Consider the following 24,884-nt stretch of genomic DNA (forward strand, 5'->3'; position numbering starts at 1 on the left):
TATTGAACTATTCCACCTTTTCAACAGGATTAGGTAAAACTTTTATCTCAGGAAGTACCTGTCAGAGAAGTTCTCTTTACCTTTCTATTTTTTCAATGAAAGACAGCTGCTTTGATAACGTCTGCCTCAGAGGAATTTTTCCTAAACTATGTTAACAAAAAAAAAATCCAGTTAAAATATTTCAGTCCCTTAAAAGCTTAGGTACGGACAGAAAATTCAAAAGAAGAGATTCCGGTGAGAAAGAAAGTAAATGAGGCCAGGAGAAAGCACAGAAGAGGCTCCTTCACCCTGGAATTAAATATGGGTTTACTGTTAATGATTTAAGAAGCTCAATTTTGCCTCGCTGAGGTAGTACACACGTAGGTGAAGAGAAGAAAATTAGGACATAATTATATAAGGATTTGTATTGTGGTAAATGCCACAAAGGAGATGGGTTATGAGTCATACCACAAGGACACCTAATCTGGCTTGAGAGGAAATGACCAGCCTGAGGAATCATGAAAATGTCACCTCAAAAAACCATCCAAGGATTGGACTGATCTGCAGACTGCCTTGGGTAGTACAGTCATTTTAACAATATTGCTTCTTCCGATCCAAGAACACGGTGTATCTTTCCATCTGTTTGTGTTGTCTTCAATTTCTTTCTTCAGTGTCTTATAGTGTTCGGAGTACAGGTCTTTTTGCTTCCTTAGGTAGGTTTATTCCTAGGTATTTTATTCTTCCTGATGAGATGGTAAATGGGGTTGTTTCCTTTCTGATCTTCTGTTGTTAGTGTCTAGAAATGCAGCAGGTTTCTGTGAATTTCTTTTGTATCCTGCAACTTTACCAAATCCATTGATGAGCTCTAGTAGTTTTCTGGTAGCATCTTCAGGATTCTCTATGTATAGTATCATGTCATCTGCAAACAGTGACAGTTTTACTTCTTTTCCAATTTGGATTCCTTTTATTTTTTTGCACCTCTGATTGCTGTGGCTAGGACTTCCAAAACTATGTTGAATAAAAGTGGCGAGAGTGGACATCCTCGTCTTGTTCCTGATCTTCGAGGAAATGCTTTCAGCTTTTCGCCATTGAGTATGATGTTAGCTGTGGGTTTGTCATGTGTGACCTTTATTTTGTTGAGGTGGGTTCCCTCTACGCCCACTTTCTGGAGAGGAATAGTATGAAACCTCAACTGGGTTCTTCAGAGAGAACATAGTTGAAGGACCCACCAGAGGGACAGAAAAACACATTTATCGAAATCTCACTACATGCCAGAGTATTTCTTTCTCCTAATGCAGTTTTCTAAGCAATCATATGTTTTATTTCAGAAACTACTCTTAGTGGTGCTTACTTCCCTTCTTTGATGAAAGGCAATCAGTTTAAGATTTCCCTCTCAGAGATTTTTTTTCCCCCCCTGAAAGATGTTGAGTGGAAAGCGATATTTAAAATCAATCCTGAAGTTAAAAGTTTGTTCCCAGACCATAAGCATGTACCTAAAATTTAGAGAGCCACTGTGGGTATGAGGTGAAAGGGAAAAAATACAATTACTGAAAATACCATTTGGGATCTATAAGGCCCAGATCGAAATCAAGAGTATCTACCCTTTGAATTATGGATTTCAATGCTTCTCATTACTAAATGAGTCTGTAAAAGATGGTCCATTTCTCGAAATATGATTGAGATATTTGAGAGAGCTCATTTGTCCTCAAGATTTGCATCCTTAAAAAGAAGCAACTGATCCATTTCAATGGTAATAGCTGGGAAGAAAGAGCTTCCCTTTTCTCCTTCACTAATCCTGATAAGGGGGGAAAACTGACTAATTTCCAACTAGAAACAAAGACGAGAAAGAAAATATTGGCGTTGGCCTCCTCCATTTTGGTTACCCACTCACCTTAGGAAAGCAAACATTCTAAGTTCAGTCTCTGTGAAAAGATAAATGTTCGGGGAGAATCTAGCTCTTCCCTCAAACCTAAACTGCAGTAAAAGTTAATTAGACAAGAAAACCAGGAAACAGAATGAGAGAACACTTTTCTGGTTTTGTAACGTGTTTAGGTACGCCATCTCACATGGTACTTGGGCATTTCTTTTCTTCCTTCAGAGCACCTGCCACTATAGTTCTACCTTTTCTGAGGAGAGGCAAGTGTTTGGAAAGCTGAAAACTTTCTCCCGCTATTTCTTCTAAACAACATTAGCGAAGGAGTCAAGGTGAAATATTTCAATAATGTGAAATCCTGTGCGCGCACAGAATTTGACAGCGTTTCTTAAATACTGTTGAGGAGCAAAGGGGACTGAGAGAAAGGGAAAAGAATAAAGGCAGCTCAAAAGACTCTTTGAAAACTTTTCAGACCAAAATTTACTCAAGAATGTATGCTTTCAGCCTGATTTTCTAAGTGGGGTTTTTCTTAATAATGAAAGAAACTCTACTGGGTGGACTTTGCCATAACTGAAGGACTTTCAACTTGGCTTCAGCTTTTCTCAAGATTTCCGGCTCAAAAGAAAGAGTACTCCTGCGACTGCAATTCCGTAGCAAAATGCGACTCAATGAGTATGTTTTGAGCAAAAGCCTCTATGTGGTTTCTACGGATGCTGGCAGAAAATAAAGGGGGACAGTCATGGGTTCTTTCAGCCGAAGTAGGAAATAAAATACCAAGGGTTGACTCTGCCCTGAGATGAAGAGGCTTGACTTGGAAGTGCATGGAACAAAGGGGAAAAGAGTAATAGCAGGAAGAGATAGACCCAAGTCTTTCAAAATCCCATGAAGTCACTCTTTTGTCCTCCCACCAGCTTTAGAAATTCTACCTTTTATGATGGGAAACTTGAATTCAGGGCTTTTTTTTTTTTTTTTAACTTCAGAAACTCTCCTAGACTCAGGGTCACACCCTTTATCTCCCCCTACATTTAATCAGTGTGCTTAAAACACACTGGAAATGTAGAAGCTCAGTTACACAACCAAAGGCTTTCCTGGAAATACAGGTAGGACTCCCAACGCAACATTAAGGAAAAAGAGAGGATAAAGAAGAAAGAATACCGCCCCAGAAATAAATGTTAACCCTACCAAACTCATTAAGAAATTTGATTTCTAGATTTTTTTTTTTTTTTTTTTTTAAGAACAGCGATTGACATATTAGGACCTTTGAGAAAGTCAACGCTTTGAGGCATTTAAGAAATCTTTACGTCTTTCCTTGAAGATTTCTACTCCATCACCCATAAGGGGAGTCTGTTTTGCAAGTCAAAACCACTTTAGGAAGGAAGACCCAGATCCTACAGAAAGTGGGAGATGCCCCTTAACCCTTGTCTGGGAAAGAGTATAAATAATGTCACACATCCAGAAAATTCCACCTGGGGAAGGAGTAGGGAATGGAGTGGAAGATGAGACTTGAGGTAGATATACAATTCTGCACAAATGATATACAGAGGCGAAGGAGGTTGTGGGAAAAACAGAATTTAAAATATGCAAATTTTGGGACTTCCCTGGTGGTCCAGTGGTTAAGAATCTGACTTCCAATGCAGGGGACGCTGGTTCAATCCCTGGTCTGGGAACTAAGATCCCACATGCCGCGCAGGGGCTACTGAACCCGCATGCCACAACTGGAGAGACGCCTGCCTGCCACAACTAAGACCCGACGCAGCCAAAAATAAATAAATACTTAAAAAAAGAAAAAAATAAAATATGCAAATCTTGCTCCAGGGAGAGAAGACAGTCTTACAAACTCCTGCCTTCAAGCAGTTTCTGGAATCCTCGCTGGGGGTGGTCCCGAGCAGGGTCGGGCTGGGGGCACCACTGCACCTGACCACACAGCTGGCCCCTGGTTATTTTCTTGAATCAAAGACAGCTGGTTTGATAAGACGACCCCCCCCCCCACTCCAAAATTTTCTCCTCATAGAAGTCCCAGGGTCTGTTTAAAATGCCTGGAGAAAGAAAGGATGACTCAATTACGTAAATTACGTTAAAGAAGGGGAAAAAAAAAACCAAAAACCCGGAAATGTCGTAGTTGTCATTGAAAATTTATTCAGGAAATCTTCTTGACTTCTGTTTTAAAATATGTTATTACTAAATTCAAATCAGAAAAAGAATACACGGCTTAAATTATCATGGAGTAAACTAACATAATGGTTTTGAAATAAAGTAGTTTACACTGTTTCTGTGAAAGCTGAGAGAAAAATAATGAGACAATAGTATGAACATCTATCAAAGAATGAGGGCTAGAAGCACCGAAGAGGGGGTTCTGGTAAGCTTTCTCAGTCAGACCTCTCATGAAAATCTAAAAAGAAGAAAAGTCACTGTGGGGAGAGCATTAGAAAGATGGGAAATGGGCTTGAACCCCAGAGGATGCTGGCACCCAGAGAGACAGGATGACAGCAGCCTGCCAGGGAGGGGAGTCATAAAGATGCTCACAGAAGCTTTCTGCCCCTTCAAGGAGTTTTCAACTTCTCTATGCAAAAGCAACCTTCAACACTTCCATCTTGAGAAATAATTAGTCTATCTTATCTTAAATATTTCTCTCGGACAGAGGAAAACAAGCCTGCCCATTTCCCTTGTAGAATACCCTCCAATCCTGTATGTTCACCGTGAGCGTCTGCCAAGCATACTTCATTATTATAAAAGTTCTCTCAGGGAAAGAAATCCCTACCGAGCCTCTAATAAATACGAGGGGGGAGGGCAAGAGGAGATGAAATAGCAAGAGGGAGATGATAAAATTTCAAATAGGTTTTAGTGTAGAAATGCACCCTGCCTAGAAGGTCACCCCTGATTACAGCTTCTGAGTGTGTGTTCTGAGCCAGAATGGGGCAGCTTTGATGCTGTCTCCCGCACATATTTCAAAGAGAAGAGAAAATTAACCCCTTTCTTTCCAGGGTTTGGCTTGGCAAAGAAAGAAAGTGAAGGTGGCCTTTCATCACTGGTGGAGTGACAGGACTTGGAGGATGCACGCCTCCCTCACCGACCTCGCTTGGGGTCTGGGTGTCTGGCTGAGCGGCCTCAGGTCACAGAAGGAAATGCCTTATCCAAGGGAAGCAACCCAGAAAGCAAAGACGGGCAGAGGGACACACAAAGGGAAGTGGGGAGAGAGAGAGAGAGATCAAAATAGACCGATTACAGGCGAAACTGGGGGGTCCGGGTGCCCAGGTGAGCGGACCAGCCTCCCACCCCTCTTAAGAGGCAACCGATTAAGAGCTGGGACAACTGACAGCCCAGGAGTCAACCCAGCTGCAGGAAGAGCCCCGCGCCACGCAGACGGGAAGAGATGACAGAGCACCCCCAGCCTGACCGGAAAATGCGGACGCAAAATCAGACATGAAAGAACATTCAGGTCCATTTTCAAGCACGTGGAGTCCCCCCAGGATGGTCTGGGCTGGAAAGGGGGGTCTGAGGGCCTTAGGGAAAGGCGGCCGGATGAAATGTGGATGCCCAGTTAAATCTGAATGTCAGGTCAACAATGAATCATTTTTAGCATAATGTGTCTTATTGCTATGTTCGGGGGCATACTGCGCTAACATATATATGCATGTATATTATATACACATATATGCGCGTGTGTATATATACATGTACGTATTTACTGTTCGCGTGAGATTCGGCTTTAACTGGGTGCCTGCATTTGCACCTGCTAACTCTGGCCCCCGGCGTGAGGTGTGGGGAAGGGGAGCTGGCTGGGCTCAGAAGCATCTGCCCGGGCAGCCACCGCCTCCCCGCAGGCTCCAGGCATTGCACGCCGCCGTCACTCAGGACGAGCCATTATTATCAATAAAGCCGCCTCTGTGAGGAGGTGCCTCGCAAAGGTTTTGAGTGGGGACTTGGCCCCAATAGCCCTTGGTGATGAAATGACTTATGGGGGTTCCAAAAACCCTGCGGAGACGAGCCCACCAGCAAAAGACAAAGAGAGGAGCAGCATTCTGTGGCCCTTCTACTATGGTTAAGAAATGTTTAACACCACCACAAAGCAACAACCTTCAGAAATTACCAGTCTCTACAATCTCAGAGTTGTTTCTCCCATCCCCATGGATCCAAGGACCCCAGGCTATCTATGATCGTCCCCTAACCCAGCCCCACCAGGAGAGGCCACCAAGGAGAGCTCACTGTTACAAAGGGTTTTTCTGGGTGAGAAAGCTGGGCGAGTCTCTAATAAACACAAGAGGGGAAGGACGGGGCGGCAGAAATGGCACGGTGGAGATGACCACATTCAACAGAGGCGCCACGTGGAAACGCTTTCTGGAGGTCAGAGCGCAACGGCCGCATTCCAGTAACTGCAGGTCTGGACACATTTTCCAGATGAGAGTTTCGTTAGGCTCATAACTTCTACCGCTACAGTTGTTTCTGTTTTGTTTTGGTTTGGTTTGGGATTGCACCGCACGGCTTGTGGGATCTTAGTTCCCCGACCAGGGATTGAACCCGGGTCCCCTGCAGTGGAAACACGGAGTCCTAACCGCTGGACCGCCAGGGAAGTCCCCTCCCACTAGAATGTTTAAGCGGGGCCAGGGGAGAGAAAAAGAATAAAACCCCTTTGCTTCCCCATCTAAGCTAGGAGAGGAAAAGAGTGCAGACTTTGGCTTTTATAGTGAAACTTGTCAATGGTGTGTACTTCACAGAAGGGCGAGGGTTGACTTTGCCATTCACCTGAGGGCAAATGGCTCGTGAGAAAATGGTACTCATCCGAAGGAGAGGCCTCAGCCCACAAGACAGGGTTCCCTGAAGGGACAAACCAAGCCACCCAGGAAGACACTGTGTGTTCATCTCCGCCTCTTCACCTGGCAGAGGGGAGAGAAGAAAACAAATGGACGAATGGCAGGTCTGGTCCAAGCGGCCAGTCGGCCAGTGGGGCAAACACACACACTTCCTTTTGTGTCCGATGGAAGCAGAAAAGGTCCAGGCACGTCATGACAGTACCTTGAGTTTGGAGGGCTCTCAGACAGGCCCAGATGGAGGAATGAATTTAAAACGACTTCAGACAGACCCAGGAGGCCACAACACATAGACAGAAGGGAAAGGACTGATGGACGGTCAGGCTGTGAAAAATCAGAACCCCACATACTTCCTGTCAGTTCAAGACATTTTTAACCTCACTATGCAAAATCAGCCTTCGAAAAGTCTATTTTAAAAAAAATTCCTAGTCTGTTTAGCTCAGAAACATTTCTCCCCCGTAGATGAGGACTCAAGGCGATCCACTTTTTCCCACTGAAATCGCCCTCCCCTGCTACCTTGCCCTCGCTGGCAGAGAATCGGATGCGTGCTCCATTATCACAAAGGTCCTCCGAGGGGAAGGAGGCTATGCCCACCTGCTCATAAATTCAAGGAGAGGAGATGGGAATCGATGAAAGAGTACAGGGTAAATAATAAAATGAGAAATAGGTTTCAGTGTGGAAATGTACCCGGTGGTTCTTTCTTTTTTTTTATATAGGTAACATCTCTCCTCTGATGATAGGTTCTGGGTCTATTTTCTCAGCGAGAATTCTCATGCACTGCCTATCAAATATTTTCAAGGAAAATAAAAGTAATTTACTTTTCCAATAATGTTTTGGTTCGGGTAGAGACGATGGTGAACTTGGTCACCAGTAGCGGCTCTGGGTTCTTTGTTCTAGAAATAATAATTACCTCCTGCATCACAGGAGATGAGACTGGGCGAGTGAGGAGAGTCTTCAGGGCAGAGTTTGCAACCGAAGGAAGCCAGTGGTAGAACAGGGACGCAGAGGCAGTCCTGGACACTGCCGGTGGAGAGAAGCAGAGTTCCTGTGGGTAAAATGTCTAATGGTGGGAGGAGGTGTGGGATCACTTGACAATGGAGAACCTGAGAGACCTCAGCCAGGTGATCAAGGTCAACAGTGGCAATGATAAGCCATGTTGATGGTTTAGCCTTGATAGGATGTTATGAGAAGGGCATGGTGCCTCTGGGGTCTTGCTCCTCAGGCCCACCCCCCTAGTGTAACCTCGAGAAAACCATTAGACAAACCCCAGTGGAGGGACATTCTCCACAACAACTGAGCGGGACTCCTCCCAACGGTCAAGGGCATCAAAAACAAGAAAAGTTGGAGACGCTGTCAGAGACAAGAGGCACCTAAAAACCTCCTGGAAGTCCACACTTTCTCCCTTATTCTTTAGATCTTGGGCACACGGTGCAGCTCTTCTTCTGAGATGTATCATGAGAGCATTTCTCCTTCACTGATGGGTCTTGAAGTAAATATATATATATATATATATATATATATATATATATATATATTTTTTTTTTTTTTTCAGTTCTCCCATTTCAAACCACTTTCTCTGATACTACCCAGGGTACTGGGCTGTCAGGACAAACTACCAAATTTGCAGGGCTGAGTGAACATGAAAATGTGGGGTCTTTATTCAAAATGATTAAGAATTTCAACTCATACAATAACCAAGATATGGAAGCATCAATAGGTGAATGGATAAAGTGGCCATCAATAGACAAAAGGATAAAGATGTGGTATATACACGCAATGGAATATTACTCAGCCATAAAAAAGAATCAAGTCTTGCCATCTGCAACAATATGGATGGACCTAGAGGGTGTTGTGCTTAGTGAAATAAGTCAGACAGATAAAGACAAATACTGTATGATTTACTTGTATGTGGAATCTAAAAACAAAAACAAACAAACAAACATAACCAAACAGAGTCATAGGTACAGAGAACAGATAGGGGTGAGGAGAGGAAGAAATAGGTGAGGGAGATTGAGAGGTTCAAATTTCCAGCTACAAAATAAATGAGTCACTGTATAAAATGTACAGTGTAGAGAATACAGTCCATTATTATGTGATACCTTTGTATGGTGACAGATGGTAACTAAACTTATCATGGAGAACATTTTGAAATTATAGAAATATCGAATTGCTGTGTTCTATAACAGGAACTAACATAGTGTTGTAGGTCAATTACACTTCAAAAATAAACTCATAGAAAAAGAGGTTAGATTTGCAGTTACCAGAGGCGGGGGCAGGGGCGGGGGAATTGGATGAAGGTGGTCAAAAGGTACAGACTTTCAGTTATAAGGTAAAAAAGTGCCAGGGATGTAACATACAGCAGGAGAAATATTATGAGCACTGCTCTACGTTATATATGGAAGCTGTTAAGAGAGTGAATCCTAAGACCTCCCATCACAAGGAGAAAAAATTTTTTTAATTTCTTAAATTTTGTATCTATATGAGAGGGTGGATGTTCGCTAAACTTATCATGACAATCATTTCATGACGTATGTAGGTCAAATCATGATGCTGTATATCTTAAACTGATACAGTGCTGTATGTCAGTTGTATCTCAATACAACTGGAAGGAAAGAAAGAATTTCAAGTCATCCAGCAGACCAAGCTTGGGGCCTTCTGAGTTTGGCCCTGTGCGCTGCACGGGTCACAGGCACACCACGGTTTCCGTTAGAAGGTGTTTATTTCTTCTGATGAAACCAATCTTAACATCAACCATGACAAGAACCAACAGAACAATTCTTCAAGGACAGAACGAGCTGAAGAATGGAGCTCTTATGTGGAGCGAGGTGAGGCTGTGTCTGAAGGTGAGGGGCACACCTCTGTGCTCTGTTGCTCCCCAAAGGACCCCGAGACCCCCAGACAGCTGGCTGACCTTTCTTCTCAGGGAGGAACCCAAAGCCTATGGTGGCAAAGCTGCTTGCGGCCAGAGGGAGGGAAAGCGGTGAGAATGAGAAGCCCGTCTGGGTTGTTTTCTCTTTTATTCTTTTTCAGAGGATGGGGAGAGGTCGCAGATTGTCGGACACAGACACAGACACAGACACACGCATTAACACACACACACACACACACACACACACACACACACACGGATTAACTCATCAACGCTGGGCACATGGTGAAGGCAGTTGTCGGCTTTGATCCTCAGGAAAATTAGAGAAAGGCCTTGAGAGAATCCTTCAAGGTCTCTCCCCAATTCCTGCCGTGTGTTTGGGATAAAGCAGAGGTGCGCTTTAGGTCTGATAAATAAAACTTTCATCTGACCACAGCCCCCGTGTTTAGAGGGACTCTGCATGGGGAGGAGGCATGGGTACTCTTCTTCCTCTGAAGTTATCGTTTCGAAGCCCTTGGCTTTGGTAGAGTTTAAGTTCTTGGCTATTTCCTGATGAGACTGGGGTCTCCTGTTCGTTTGTTTTGGAGCTCTGTGTTTCGGCCGTCCTACGGTCTAGGGTGGAAACAGACGCAGCTGAGTTTCCCTTGATTCTGGTGAGGCCACCTGTGCCCCTGCTATGCAAGTTTTCCCCCCACCGCACCCAGAGGGGCTCAAAGGCAGATGTTGGGGGGAGACCACTGGCCAAAACGGTGGCCTTGTGAGGCACAAAGCCAGTCATTTCGGGTCGGGGGCGGGGGGACGGTTACTGAGCCGGCCAGGAGTTGTAAAGAAATGCTCACCTCCATGCACAGATCACTCCCCTTTGTGCCTCATCTGTGTAATGGGAGGAAACTAGCACTTCCTGCCAGGGCGCTTGAAGGAGTTATATGGGTTCATACCACAAGCACCACTCTCAGGACCTGGGATAAATGCTCCTGGGATAACGGCGGGGCTGTTATTCCTGCTGGCATGGCCTGTATCATCATCGCTCGGTGTTGTCTTAGTCATTAATTTGTGGTTTGTGGCCCGTCTCCTTCCACCTGGAATGTCAGCCCCATGAGTGAGGGTTCACGGCCTGTCTTTATGGTCCCCGTTCTTCCAGCACCTAAAGGTCTATGAGTGAACAGCACATATTAGGTGCTCGATAAATACCTGTGAAATGAGCTTAGGGAGTGAAACTAAATCGGTCTGACTCCAAAATTTGGGCCAGATGCTGCTTTTCCCCTTGATTTCTCAAATGGCAAATATGACCCCTGAACAGAGATTTTTTTCCCCTTTGATGTGACGGTAGGTGTACAAGCTCCAGGGGAAGTTCGTCAAGGGTTAATAAGTGTCCAGCATCTCAGCAACTCGGGTAGGGGCCCCAGGGCAGAGGTGGGCCCCAGGGAGCATTCCCAGTTGGTCAGGCTTTACAGAAAAGCTCCTTTTCTGACGAATTCACCGCAGTTCTTCCTTCCCACCCCCACGAGTGAAATCAATAATGATTCGACTCTGCTCCACTATTCCCACTGATTATAATCATATTTTAAAACCCTGATCATTTTTTTAAACTCCATTTAATGTCAGTTTGCATTCATCAAGGATTTTTTTTTTTCTTTAAAGCGGTAGTTCTCTTCAAAGGCTCAGTTTGAATTTTGAACGTAACAGGCTCTATGTCTGAAGGGAATCTGAAGAAGAAGATTAAAGGTGACCACAGGTTTCAGCCCTGTTTTCCCCATGAAGGGAAGCAGAGCCTCAAAATTTACAAGCCAGCTCACGTTTCCGGGCCCCAAACAGCTTCCATCCTCTCCGTTCCACTGAAATTAATTTTCTTTTAGGGGATATATAGGTATAACCACGAGTTCTCCCCAGCTGATCAGTCGGGGGTACTGGGAAGAAACAGTAGCATATGTACGAATAATGGGACACCCTCAGGCAGCTATGACAGTCTCACACCTTGTTCTGTGTAGATAATAGCAAGGTGTTTTTACTACTGTTATTACCATAGCTCACCATATAATTTGAGATTCCTTCAGTGGGCGATGGAGGAAAAGCAGCAAGGACTGCACGGAAGTGACAAGATGAAACCAGCCACCATCAGGTGCAGGATCTGGAATGGTGGGGACAAAGGAGGCTACCTGGTTCCTTGTTTGACAATTGGGGGTGGGGGGAGCATGCCAAAGGGGTTAAAAGCAGAAGCACGTGAAAGAACTTAAGGAAGAAATGCACATCCCCGAGCTTGCCGAAAGAACTTAAGGAAGAAATGCACATCCCCGAGCTTGCCGACGTGAACAAGGGTGTTTAGTAACAAGATTCCTGAAGTGGTATCACTTGCTTTCTGCAGATAAACAAACAGAAACATGTTTTTCTCTAACTAGAATTTCAAAGTTCTATCTTTTCTTTAACTTGTGATGGGGAGTAGGGAAACGAATAAGATGTTACTACTGCCCAGAGAGACTCATGATCAAGGCACAGAGGGGAAATTTTAGCATGTACATAGTACCTGGAAAATGGCATTACTGGCGTGAATATTAACTGAATTTAAAGTTTGGACTTTCACCCAGTCTATATCTCTAGCCCTAGTGGCAGAGCACGGGAGTTGCCTCCCTATTCTCTAATCCTTTTTCTTAGTAATGAGAACCCACTTTCTGGATGGGGTGTGTTGCCACTCTGCTAAAAACTACATTTCCCAGTTTTTCTTGCAGCCAAGTATGACCAGGTAACTAGGTTTTGGCCAACGAGATGTGAGAGGATGTGATATACACAGTTTCCAAGGCATGCCCTTAAAGGGAGGGCTGGTCCCCTCTCATTCCTCTTTTCTCCTGTTAGATGGAGTGCAGATGTGATGGCAGGAGCTGAAGCAGCCATCCTAGACCACAAAGCAGGAAAGCTATGGTGAAGAGAACAGAGCAACAAGACAGGAGGAAACTGGGTTCCTACCACACCATTGAACCACCATCCTAGATCGTTCTACTTACACCCAATTGTTACTTGTGAGAGAAATAAAATTTTACAAGTATCTTTTAAAATTCACTGTTATTTTCATTCTTCACTAGAGAAGCCAAAGCTTTATCATACTAAATACCACAGTGATGAGAAATATTTTACAGTAAGAGTCTAATAAACTTTAGACTATTACCTAAACTTTGCTTATCCCCATACAACCTTGATGAATTTGGCTTGTCTGCTGAAGCCTTCACCATTCTGTCATATCTACAAACTATCTGGACCAGGGATCAGCAAACTACAGCCTGAAGACCAAACCTGGCCCTCCACCTATTTTTATAAATAAAGTTTTATTGGAACACAGCCATGCCCATTCATTTACATATCGTCAGTGGCCGTTTTCTCCCTACAACGTCAGAGTTGAGTCTTCGCAATAGAGACTGTATGGTTGGCAAAGTAAAAAATTTACTATCTGGCCTTTTACAGAGAGAGACTATTAATTACATTAAAATGTTTAACTCCCTTTTTTCACTTAAATAAGATTACTTTTTAAAATTAATTAATTAATTATTAGCTGCATTGGGCCTTCCTTGCTGCATGCGGGCTTTCTCTAGTTTGCGGTGAGCGGGGGCTACTCTTCATTGCAGTGTGCAGACTTCTCATTGCAGTGGCTTCTCTTGCCGTGGAGCACGGGCTCTAGGTGCGCGGGCTTCAGTAGTTGTGGTGCATGGGCTCGGTAGTTGTGGCCCACGGGCTCTAGAGCCCAGGCTCAGTAGTTGTGGCACACAGGCTTAGTTGCTCAACAAGATTATTTTTTAAGTAAACTTTCTAAGACTGCTCCAGATGGAAACGCTAGTATCACTTGCTGAGGCTGACACTGGGAGTCACCTACCCCCTATGACTCTCCCCTTCTTTCTCATCAATAGAACCCCAAAGGTGTTTAGTGCTCCTCTAGAACACTCTCTCCCAGACTCCCTACAGCCAGGCGTGGGCTTGTGACCCAGTGCTAGACAATGAGATGTAAGTAGGGATTGTTGGAAACCCTCCAGACAGCTTTATTATTATTATTTTTTGCATATTCTTCACCCTTAAGTTGTTCCTTCTATATTTACCTGCCTTTGGGGGAATTAAATTATATTATATTATCCTGTAGTAGATACAGATGGTATTTAGCAATCTTTCTTTTTCAGTTGTATGTACGTATATTCTTTTTCAGTTTCTTTTCTGTTAGAGGTTATTACAAGATATTGAGTGTAGCTCCCTGTGCTGTGCAGCAGGTCCTTGTTGTTTATCTGTTCGATATATAGTAGTGTGTATCTGTTAATCCCAACCTCCTGATTAATCTCTCCCCCCCTCCCATCCCCCACAATCCTCTTTGGTAACCGTTAGTTTATTTTCTATGTCTGTGAATCTGTTTCTGTTTTTTAAATAAGTTCATTTGTATCGTTTTTTTAGAGTCCACATATAAGTGATGTCACATGGTATTTGTCTTTCTCAGTCTGACTTACTTCACTTAATATGACAATCTTTAGGTGCATCCATGTCGCTGCAAATGGCACTATGTTTTATGGCTGAGTAATATTCCACTGTATACATGTACCACATCTTCTTTATCCATTCATCTGCTGACGGACACTTAGGCTGCTCCTGTGTCTCGGCTATTGTAAATAGAGCTGCTATGAACACTGAGGTGCAGGTATCTTTTCAAACTAGGGTTTTCTTGGGATATATACCCAGGAGTGGGATTTCAGGATGACATGGCAACTCCAGACAGCTTTTTAAAGGCACACCCCTTTGGATCTTAGGCCTTTTCCCTGCCTGAAATGCAACCATGACGCCTGGAGGGGCTGCGATGATGATCCTGTGCACAGGATAAAGGCACAGGGTGGGGAGGGCAGGGCAGAAAAGTGGAGGGACCCTTCACTGCTGGGCTCCCTGCCCAGCTGCACGAGCCCAGAGCACGTATCCCTAGCCTACCCATTATGTGAAAAGATGAACCACCTTTTTTTAAGGGCTGGTAAATGTGTTCTAAATTGCAACCACATGCACTAAATAGAAAGCAGAGTTGACTGATGACAAGAACAAAAAAACAAACAAAAACAGCTTCCATTCTTCACCACTCCCTGTATCCACACCCTTTGCAATGTGATTTTTAAAGTCCCCCATCAGGAGGTGGAGTCAGTTCCCCACCCCCCCCCACCCCCGCCTTGAATCTGGGCTGGTCTGTGTCTCTCCTTGGCCAGTAGAATGCATCAGGGTGATGTCATGCCAATTCCATACCTAGGTCTCAAGAGGTCTGTGAGAATCTGCCCTCTCTCTGAAACCCTGGGAGGCTGGAAGACATATGCTTCATGCAACCCCACTCTCCCTGCTGACAGTCAACCAACGTCCAGGATGTGAGTGGAAGACCATCCTAGACCAGCCAGTCTCAGCCGTTTCCCCACTGACTCCACAGATGCGTGACCAAACCCAGCAAGACCACCAAACCTGAATGCCCTGCTAACCCAAAGACTCACGGGCAAGAATAAAGATTCATGAACCACTGAGTTTGGGGGTGTTTTGTTACATGGCAGTAGCTAACTTATATCACAGGTCAACCTATGTTTGACATAAGTTAGCTACTGCTATACAGTAAATATATGTATCATTACCTTTGATACAAGATATATGTATATATTTATCATGACTAATATGTATATTTTGGGATGATTAAAATTCTTTCAGAATATTTGTTTATAAACCATAGACGTAAATGTACTTCACTGGGGGCTTCCACTGATAATTAGTGAGATTTGGAATGAGAAGCATAGCATTTCATAACCTGGGTCTGGAGGCAGATTGCCTAGATTTTCAGCACTTGCTTCTCGTGTAACCTCCTCATTTCCTGGCTTTAAAATGAGTATAGGGGAATTCCCTGACGGTCCAGTGGTTAAGACTCCACGCTTCCACTGCAGGGCAGGGGGGCACGGGTTTGATCCCTGGCCAGAGAACTAAGATCCTGCATGCCGCACAGCACGGCCAAAAAACAAAAAAAAACGAAAAAGTATAATTTTAGCACTTGTATTTCCATCAAGAAGTTCACAGGGGATGATAAAAGAGCTCAGAAGAGTGACTCGCCCATGGTGTCCACCCCGTCGATATTTGCGAAGATTATTCCTCTTGTGAATCTTATTAGATAATATAAGACATTGCAAACAAATTATAATATGGCTGAGCAATGAACAGAACTGAAGTTTGAGAATAAAGATGTTTATAATAAAGGAATTTGAAATGAATGACGTTTTAAAATAATTCATGGGCTTCAAAAACAAACTTACCAAAGGGGAAACGTTGGGTGTGCTGGGGCTAAGTCAGGAGTTTGGGATTAACGTACACACAGTACTGTACGTAAACTAGGTAACCAACAAGGACCTACTGTAGAGCACGGGGAACTCTACTCAGTACTCTGTAATAACTTATATGGAAGAGAATCCAAAAAAGAATGGATATATGTATGCGTATAACTGAATCACTCAGCTGTATACCTGAAACTAACACGACATTGTAAATCAACTATACTCTAATATAAAATACAATTTAAATTAAAAAAATAAATGCATAATTCTAAAGCAGAAAACAAAACAATAAAATAATGCATATGGGGAAACATAGCTACTCCCAAATATCCCCATATGATTGGATCATCATTTAGATATTAGGTCTTTTTCTACCTCTGTTTGTACTAAGACAGCAAAGAAAGCATCCCTTCTCCATGTCCTCCCAAATTTCACTTTGCTTTCAAGATGTCACATCTGAGTCAAGCAAGACCAGCTGGTCCCATTTCGGTTCCTTTGATGATCACTCAGAGGATATGATATGCCCGAGTGTAAGAGAGGTCCCCCCCCCCTCAATTTATCCCTCAGAAAAGAAGGAGTTGCTTTATTAATCAAATCCCTACAAAGTCTCCCATTTTTCAGGGAGCTCTCTCCGTGACTTCATTGTAAATGACAAAATACTATTCAGGAAGACACATTAGCCTGAAACAATGCCAGTCAGTGCTGGTTTGGGTCCTACATAGATACCATCTGAAAAAACTGGTTTCAAAAAGTGATGGGAGGGGGGACCCTGAATATACATTTAGTCATTTTTCCTGGGTGCTTGGGACACAATTATAAGCTTTGGGTGTTATCGTAAACAAGTCCCTTGTAGGCTGCTTTAAAAAGCGAAACAGGATGTGTTTATTTGGTGAAAATTGGGAACAGGCACCTACCTGAGAAATGAAAGCGGCCGACCTAATATTATGTAAATGGGTGCTCATGGCCGTGGATAAATTTCTAGGATGGCATTGCACTCTGATTCTAAAAGTACTAAATCTCAAAGAGCTGGGATGAAAGTCAAGATGCTGCGCTCGGAAATCTCTATTAGGTGCCTCAAACCAGGGGCTCTAGCGATGACAAAAGCCATCTCAAAGATGCATGCTACAAGTGCAGCTAGAATGGCTTCTTGAAATGTGAGTAGAAAACACAATGTCGCTCCACCGGTATTTTATGTAATGTGTGATTTAAAGGGCTGCGTGCAACCAGCTGAATACGTTAAATACTGCAAGTAGAAGTTTGCCTGCTTCATCTCCGTCTTGATGTTGTATTTCAGGTTGGTCCAGAAACTCCTTCGGATCTTTGTGTTGAGAAAATAGGGGACAGCCTTATTCCGGGGAGTAAGTGGTGAATAGCTGTGATTCTCGATTCATAAATAACTGGTATCTCGGGCTCTCGTGTAACTGACTTTTTGAGAGGGCCCACCTGAGAGAAACTTGAGATGAGTGAGAGAAGCCAGACGAAGTTAGATAACAAGGATTTCTGGAGATGCCCACAGGGAGGTCTGGAGTGTGAATTGTATCACAAAACTCATCCCACCCGGAGGCCAAAGGGCTGAGTGGTCCTGTCCCTCCATCAATCAGTCAGGGGCTGTGGACCAACCCCAGGGTCTGTGTCTACGTTGGGGGCAAAGTAATTCTCATCAGCCAAGGGCCAATCCTTTGGAGAAGGGTACAGATAAGAGAGGGCAGCAGCCAGGACATGGAGATGGGTGGGCGCCTGGCTTGAAAAGGGATCTGGGCAGGGCACCAGTGGTACTGACTACAACTGTCACCTTGTAGCCCACGGCACGCCGAGTGCAACTGCCCCACTCTTTGTTCTCCTCCACCTAGGATGCAAGAGTGGGTTGTTCTCTGATTTCAGCAGCCTTTCCTCCACCTTCCGGGAACATCTCGTCTCAATATGAGTTGGCTGGTTTATAATCAATCACCACCCCCTCCCATCTCCAGGAGTGGGCATATTCCACTCATCTGGACAAACAGAAGGTTCAGGGCTAGGCATGCGACCCAAACCTCACTAAGTCAGAGTCAATGCTGGACTTCAATTAGAACACTCCCTACCGCAATTGCTAAGTGGGTAGGATGTACGCTGCGGCCTCTGGGGACCACCACGTGCCTGGGAATGAAAGCCACCCAGAAGAAGGCTAACTCAGGAAGAGGGATAAACCTCTAACCCTAAGTCTGGTGATACTGTTTGAGTCCCTGGGCTTTTTGTTTCATGAGGAATCGTGTGCTTAAATCTTTCTGAGTTGGATTTCGGTCCCATGCTGCCAAGAATTAGAACCCATGACAAACTGTTCTCCTGACTCTTACAGACATTGCTTACTTTCCTTCTGTCCCAGAGAAGGAGGTGGGTGTGTGCCATGGATACCCAGGATCCCCAGCCCCTTCCTAACCATGTTGAATGTGGGATTAAGGATTTACCTAACGTCACCTAGTGACAGACTTAAAATTTGCGCCCTGATTGTCTGCTCCCAACCCCTGGAAAACCATCCAGTGTGGGCACACACCATGAGTCCAGTGAAAGGAGCCAGTCTCTTCTATTAAGAGTCCCTTCCAAAGGACAGTGATTAATCTAGTTTCCCATTCTTCTAAGCAAAATAATAGAGAAATCATCTTCTCCCTTATCTAACTACACAGATGACGGCTTCGTGACTCCTCAAATTTATTGAGTGGCAAAACTGGAAGCAAAGAAATATGTCCTCTGTCCTCAGAAGCACTGAAAGCTTCAAGCTGTCAGAACCAACGCAGGTCTTACTAAACGAGCTGCAGATAATCCAAGGAGAGATGGGGGAAGGTAAACAAAAGCAAACACAACCAAAAAGCACCTCTTCCTCTTCAAGGAAACTTCCAGACTAAACCAGGCTAAGTGGATTTTCTTAGCTTTGATGCAGCATGACTTAAAAGTCACTAAAAATGTTCCCCATTTCTTAATTTAAAAAACAATATGTATGCATTGAATCTATAATGAAATGTTACTTAAATTAATCCAAATTCATTGGAATTGAACACAATAGAACATAGAATTTAAAAGGTAAAGCGGATAGACATTAACAAGTGAAAAATGAAGAGCCTTTCCCCCTCCACTTAGCAACATGCAGTATTTTGCTCTGCAGAACGAAAAGGGAAAGAAGAAAAAAAAAAATGAAACCAAAAAAAACCCGTACAGACCCAGGAAGCAGTTTTAAAAGGAAAATAATTGCTTTCATACTAAAACATACAAAACCAATTTCTTTTGAACCACTAATGTGTGGTTTTAAAAATCAATAACATATTCTATTTACTCCATCTGAACCAAGATAGATGGGAATTCGTGCCTCTGGCTCTCGGTACTCTCTAATGCTTTTTGGAATCACTGTGCCATGTAATTTCTGTTGTTGTTTTCTCTATGACACTTGGAGAAGCTTTAAACTCTCAACATTTTTGGAGACAATGGGAGCTCAGTGAAATGGGCTTGATGTGCCCTTCAAGGAACAATGTCACAGCACAACAGATGTTCAGTAAGTGGCCTGTGAGTGCATGGAGGGCCGAGTGAAGGAAGCACCTCGCCCAGGGCTGGGCCATGTGCAAAGAGCAGCCAGAGAGATCAAAGCAGTAAGAGTAGATGGGCAGTGAGGCACGTGCTCAGGCATCAGGGCAGAAGGATGTGCCAATCAGGAGGGGACACAGGAAACCCAGGAGGGGACTAAGCAGAGGCGAGGCCCCCCCCATGCTCTCCTCTCCTGGTGCAGGAACTTATGAGAAGCCAGCCTGGCAGAGACGATGTCACCAAACCGAAGACAGAAGCCAAGATGTGCCTTGAAACACCAAGGTTGAAAGGCACCTGGGCTGGTGAAAAGCACACAGTTGCCAGGAGGGGCAAGCGGGGTCTCCAGGGACAAGGAGGGGAAGTCCCCCCTCCCCACTCCTCCGTGGCTGCCCACATGCCAACACATTTCCATCATGGCTTCCTGGTGGGCATGGACTCAAAGTGGATCCCCTCCCATGTTCTCGGGGGGAGGGGTGGGGGGAGAGGAAAAGGGGTCATTTCCCCAAAATCCATTCACCCCAAAAGAACTGTGACGCCACTGGCTTCAGCATTTGGCTCAAGTGTCCCGGATGTGCGGGTAGTAGGTGACAGGGAGGGGTGGCAGCCAGCTCCCTCCTCTATCCTCCCTCCCCTCCCATGCCTCCCGGCAGGCTGCCAAGTGAAGGTCTCAAAGTACCTGACTCTACTGGGGCTCAGACCACTGTGTATGTATGTGTTTGTTTTTTAATGTGAATTCATTCCCATCAAGTACAAATTGGGAGATTTAACTTAATGGAAAAGTCTGGGTCTCTGGCTCCTCTCTAGAGATAGATTAATAAACAGGAGCTGGCATGCTCACCGTAAAGTATGATGCTAAGCCCTACTTTAAATGATAGATATAAGTGATATGTCAACAGCCCAACAAAAGGGATACTGTTATTTATCGTCTCCACGGCACAGATGGGGAAACTGAGGTGTCGGGCAGCTGAGACGCCTTGGGAGGACGCAGGACCGCAGCTCCTCTCCGAGCCCGCCCTCTTGATGCTGCCCCACTGGTGCCCCTGCTAAGCAGGCTACCGCACGCTCTCTCCTCTCCCGCATCCCTAGTTTAGAATATTTGCTTTTTAATACTTTTAACGTGTGCGTCTTAAAAACACGGCCAGTTCTGAAGGAGAAACGGTGTGTTTCCAAGTTGGGGAGGATAGAAATATCTCACATACTTGGCACGGAAAGATCGAAAAGTCCTGTTCGGTGTGCAAAGAGCCGGGAGCCTGCGTTTGCAGCAGAATCCTGGATCCTGCATCACATACCTTGGAACAGGGAGCCCTGAAAAGTTCCGGCATCCCGCCCTCCCGCCCCGTTGAGTCCTTTATTTTACCCCCATCTTATCACCCTTCTCTTTTCTTCCTCTCTCCCTCCCTCCTTTCTCGGCTAGGGCTTCTGCCCCTTCTCTTAGTACCGGTTTTTATTCTTGCACATCTGGGTGGCATTTACATGAGGGCAATGAAACGACCGAAGAAAAGCCAGGGTCGCCTGTGTGCTGAGACAGTGGCAAGAGTCACTTCTTCAGCGGGGGTCCAACCTCTTTCAAACAGCACTTGGGCTCTTGGATCAAAACTGTCCTCTCCCATCCTTGGGCTGTAGTCACCTGAATTCCAAAGAACAGAAAATAAATTCGTGCCAAGGGGTCGCCTGGTATTCAGAGCAGGTCTCCCCGACAACACAGCTTCCCCCGCGCTTGAATCGAGGTCCGGTCCAGGCCGGACGCACAACTGGGCGAGATCAGGGCCCCCCCACCCCACCAGAGAGGGACCCCAGAGCTGGGGTTTCAGCCGGGCTCGCGGGCGAGAGGGAGCCGCGCTGCCTGCTCCTCGCAGGCTGGCGCTAGGGGGCGCCCTTGAAGCTTGGAAGACGATTTCCCATCAAATAAAAAGTCGTGCTGCCTTTTTTTTTTTTTTTTTTTTTCTGGGTAATAAATTCCCAGGGCTTCTTTTTTAACCCCCACCAGAGGTTAGAATAGTTTCATTAAAAAAGTTTTGGTAAATTCATGGGCAACTTTTGAGGTTATGTGAGGTTGTTGTCAAAAAAAAAAAAGAGAGAGAAAGAGAAAAACAGCCTTTCTCTCTGCTCATGCAAGACTCAGCATCACGGGGTGTGAGGGCGCACAGGAGGGGGTCTTCGGGCTTCTGTGTTTTTCCAGAAGGGTCCACTCAGAGATTGGGGTTCTCGAGGGTCCTTGATGCCAATCAGTGGGGGGCAGGGCCCCCCGGGAGCTGAGCCCGAGCTCATCCTGCACCGGCTCCGATGCCGCAGAGCTGCCCGCGGCCCCGCTGCCCATCAAAGGCTGCCTTTGCCGCCTTCTCGATTTTTCCATCGCTCCGCTCCCACCCGCAGTCCCGGGCGAGTGCTGGTCACGACTTTTGCACTCATTTCTTCCTGGCAGGTAGTCAGGAACAAACAAAAAGTTCCAGCCCCTGAGTAGGGGTTAAAAAGAATTAGAACTTTATCGGATTGATAAGAAAAGAGACAAGAGGAGGCAGAAGAGAAACAGCGCGGTTAAGGGAGGGGGCGTTGCACATTAACTATGATTCAGAGACTCAAATGCACTGAGTTCATTTTTCAATCTGCCTTTAGCGAAGGGAAAAAATCAGGAAATTATAGAAAATTGAGAAACAAACATCTCCGGGAGTGCTTTGCACCCGGGGGTGCTTAATGAACACTTAATAATTTCAAACGCGAGTACTTAGAAAAATGGCTTTGGTCCATTCCCGGAATGCCAGGTGCCTCGTAGCAAAAAGGGAGAGCTGAAAATGACTGAAAATGATCACTAATGTCTGTGTGGAGGGGGGCACGAAAATTACTTTTTCGTGTCTCTGGAAGTCAGAGAAGTAAACAAGCCAAAATTTAAAGAGTTTTAGCAAAGGAAAAACCTTGGAATGGAACTTTCATTCTTTTCCTTCATGTCTGAACTTGGGCAAGACTTCTAATTAGGATGGAGAATGGCCACGACATCCCCCTCCTGACCCCATGGGGCCACACTGAAAACTGGATGAAGAAAAACATTTGGAGGAAACTCCAAATGCTCAAGCAGGAAGCAATCCTTGTTGGACCAGATTCCCCACTGCTCCCTGCCAGCATCCAACGGTGGGGTGAAGGCCGCCGTGAATGCATTTATTTAGAGGAAGACAGCGTCCCTAAGAAGAGCTCATCGTTGCTAGGGAGGTGTGAGATGGGATGGGGCAGGAGCAGAGGATTATTCAAATCCCTTTGCCTCCTCTACCTTTGGGGCCAGTCTCACCCCGGCAGGGAGAGCACCATCTGTATCCAAGTGCATAAATTCATGTGCCCCCAAGTATCGGCTCAATACCACGTAGCTCCCTAGCTGAAATTCACTGTTCCTTGATTCATCGCTTTGACTTGCAGATATCTTTCCCAGACCTGGGTGGAAATACAGCCCATGGTCCCCCACTGTCAGCCAGGATAACCAGCACACCTACAAAGTCCTTTATAGGTGACACAGCATCTTTCCAACTCACCATCTCATGTAGCTTGAGTATCTGAACAGTCCTCTGGAGAGAGGAGTGGGATATTTCTAGACTGCCCTCATAGGCTTTTCAAGGGCTAGGTTAGTGAGTCAGCATAGGTGAATGTCTCTGACACCTGCGGACTCAGAAACGGCCCCATTTTACAGATGAGGATCTGAGGGAAAGAGAAGGGATGACCTTGGCCAAGGAAGTGGTAAGAGGAGAAGTCAGGACTCAAATGAATTCTTCTGACTCCAAAAACAAAGTTTCTTCCCCTGCACTACTCTTGGCCTAAGGGAGGCTGTGAGAGAGGGAAGAAGTATTTGGCTTTTCAAGGCCTATTGTAGGAGGAAGCTGGGTGAGATGAAGTATCTGGCCTGAGAAGGTCCCTGTCAAAATACAAACAATAAAAACAGAACTGTGTTCTCAAATTCTAGCTAGAGGTTGAAACCCAACCTTTGTCTGTTCAAAGGGAGGTTAGTAAAGACTTTTAGTTAGGCAGGTGTTAAAGACATATTAGCATCAAAACAAGACTTCCTTTGTGATGTAAGCAAGAGGCTTAACAGGGAATTGAGAACGACCTTCTCATTATGACTCCATGTAGCTGGTCTATATAACAGTATTTCCCCTCTAGGCTCCCTATTGGTGACACCATTCTGCCTCCCCTTGCCACTAATCCCTTAGTTAGAGTTAACCCTAAAGGCCACCTGTCTCCAAAACCAAAGCAGCCTTGCCCCTCCTAAAGACCAGCTCACAAGTGGAGGTGAAAGATCCAACAAGGTGAGTCCGGAACCCTTCATGATTTTGTCCCCCATCTGTAGGTCTGTTGAAATCATCACTTCCCTCTGATTCCATTTGTCTACCAGCCTTCGACATAGAAAATTCTAGAACAAGACTCCTTTTGTGGGTTCTGCTGAGAAGGGGCTCTCCCAATTCAAAGGTGAGGACAGTTTCCAGAGAGTCCTTCCAAAGCAGAGCCGTCTCCATTTCAGGTTTGGGATTGAAGGGATGTGACTCTACGGCCCTGGCCTCCCACCTCCCCAGTGGAACTGGCCATGAGTGCACGGGCCACTTTTGCCCTCCCACCTTCTGTTGGCGCAGAAATCAGAATTCAGATCGCGTCGCCCCGTTTCTTTAGGAATCTGTTAGCGATTGCCGAGGGAAACACGTAGCGTTTTAGGTAAGTAAGTAACTAGTAGTTAAGTGCTGTGCGCCTCCATTTCCGGCAGTTTACTGTGGATGGCAAAAACCCTTTATGATCCAAGGAGGAGAAAAGGAATGATGAAGAGTGACAGGCTGCGGGTCTCCGTAGGGGGCCGCACTCCTCCTGCAGTGGGCGTCCCGATGCGGGGGCCTTGGAATGGGTGTCGGAAGCACGGCCCCCTCCTGTTTTGTTCCTGTTTATGCTAGCCCACTCTCCCTTCCACGCTCCAGCCGCTCTTGTCAGGATCGCTCATTTGGAAGCTTAATCATATCAGCCAGCTTACCGCATTGCATGTGTAATGACTTGTTTACCAGTCGGTGCCGGCTCCCTCTGCCAGACTGGGCTCTCCCTAAGGACAGGGCAGTGTTGTGTTCCTGTCTGCCTCTCTGCTCCCACACACTGCCTGGCACAGAGCGGGCCCCGCTAATTGCATAGGAACTCTCATCTATTTCACAAAGGTGTCTCGGTCCACCAACTGGTCCCCAAGCTCCTTGACGAGAGGACTCATGGCATCTTGTGCTTCTCGCCTCTCAGGGGGCATGATTGCTCACACACAGATGCTGAATTCCATTAAACCATGAGTAAGAGGCGGTTTGGACATCTGGGCCCCGACTCTTTTGGGAAACTGCCTCTCCTCTACTCTTAAAGGCTGTAGCGGAGGTGGCCCCAACCCGTCCCTCCATACAAGGACAGGGGCCACTCAAATCCCCAGTGACTGGTTCAGGAGAGACGCCTACCCCCAACCAGGCCACCCGGATTCAGTCTGGGGACTTGGGTTACGGAAAGGAGTCAAGCATGTTCGGCAG

The 24,884-nt window shown here is 45.5% G+C and overlaps 1 protein-coding gene across 6 annotated transcripts in view; it reads right to left on the reverse strand.

The window, feature by feature from the left end:
- ZNF831 (zinc finger protein 831) overlaps positions 1 to 24,884 on the reverse strand; it is a 148,743-nt gene that overhangs the window by 50,394 nt on the left and 73,465 nt on the right. The window contains exon 5 of one of the 6 annotated variants that reach the window (XM_029221260.1): positions 15,198 to 20,998. The exons of the other annotated variants lie outside the window; for them this stretch is intronic. Coding sequence (XP_029077093.1) covers positions 20,841 to 20,998 — 158 coding nt within the window. The 3' untranslated portion in view covers positions 15,198 to 20,840. Of the gene's footprint in view, positions 1 to 15,197; positions 20,999 to 24,884 lie in introns of those variants that run through there. 6 annotated transcript variants of the gene reach the window in all.

The sequence above is a fragment of the Monodon monoceros genome, unplaced genomic scaffold, assembly GCF_005190385.1.
Source record: "Monodon monoceros isolate NGI ecotype Baffin Bay Population unplaced genomic scaffold, NGI_Narwhal_1 Super_Scaffold_13, whole genome shotgun sequence".
NCBI classification, from domain to species: Eukaryota; Metazoa; Chordata; class Mammalia; order Artiodactyla; family Monodontidae; genus Monodon; species Monodon monoceros.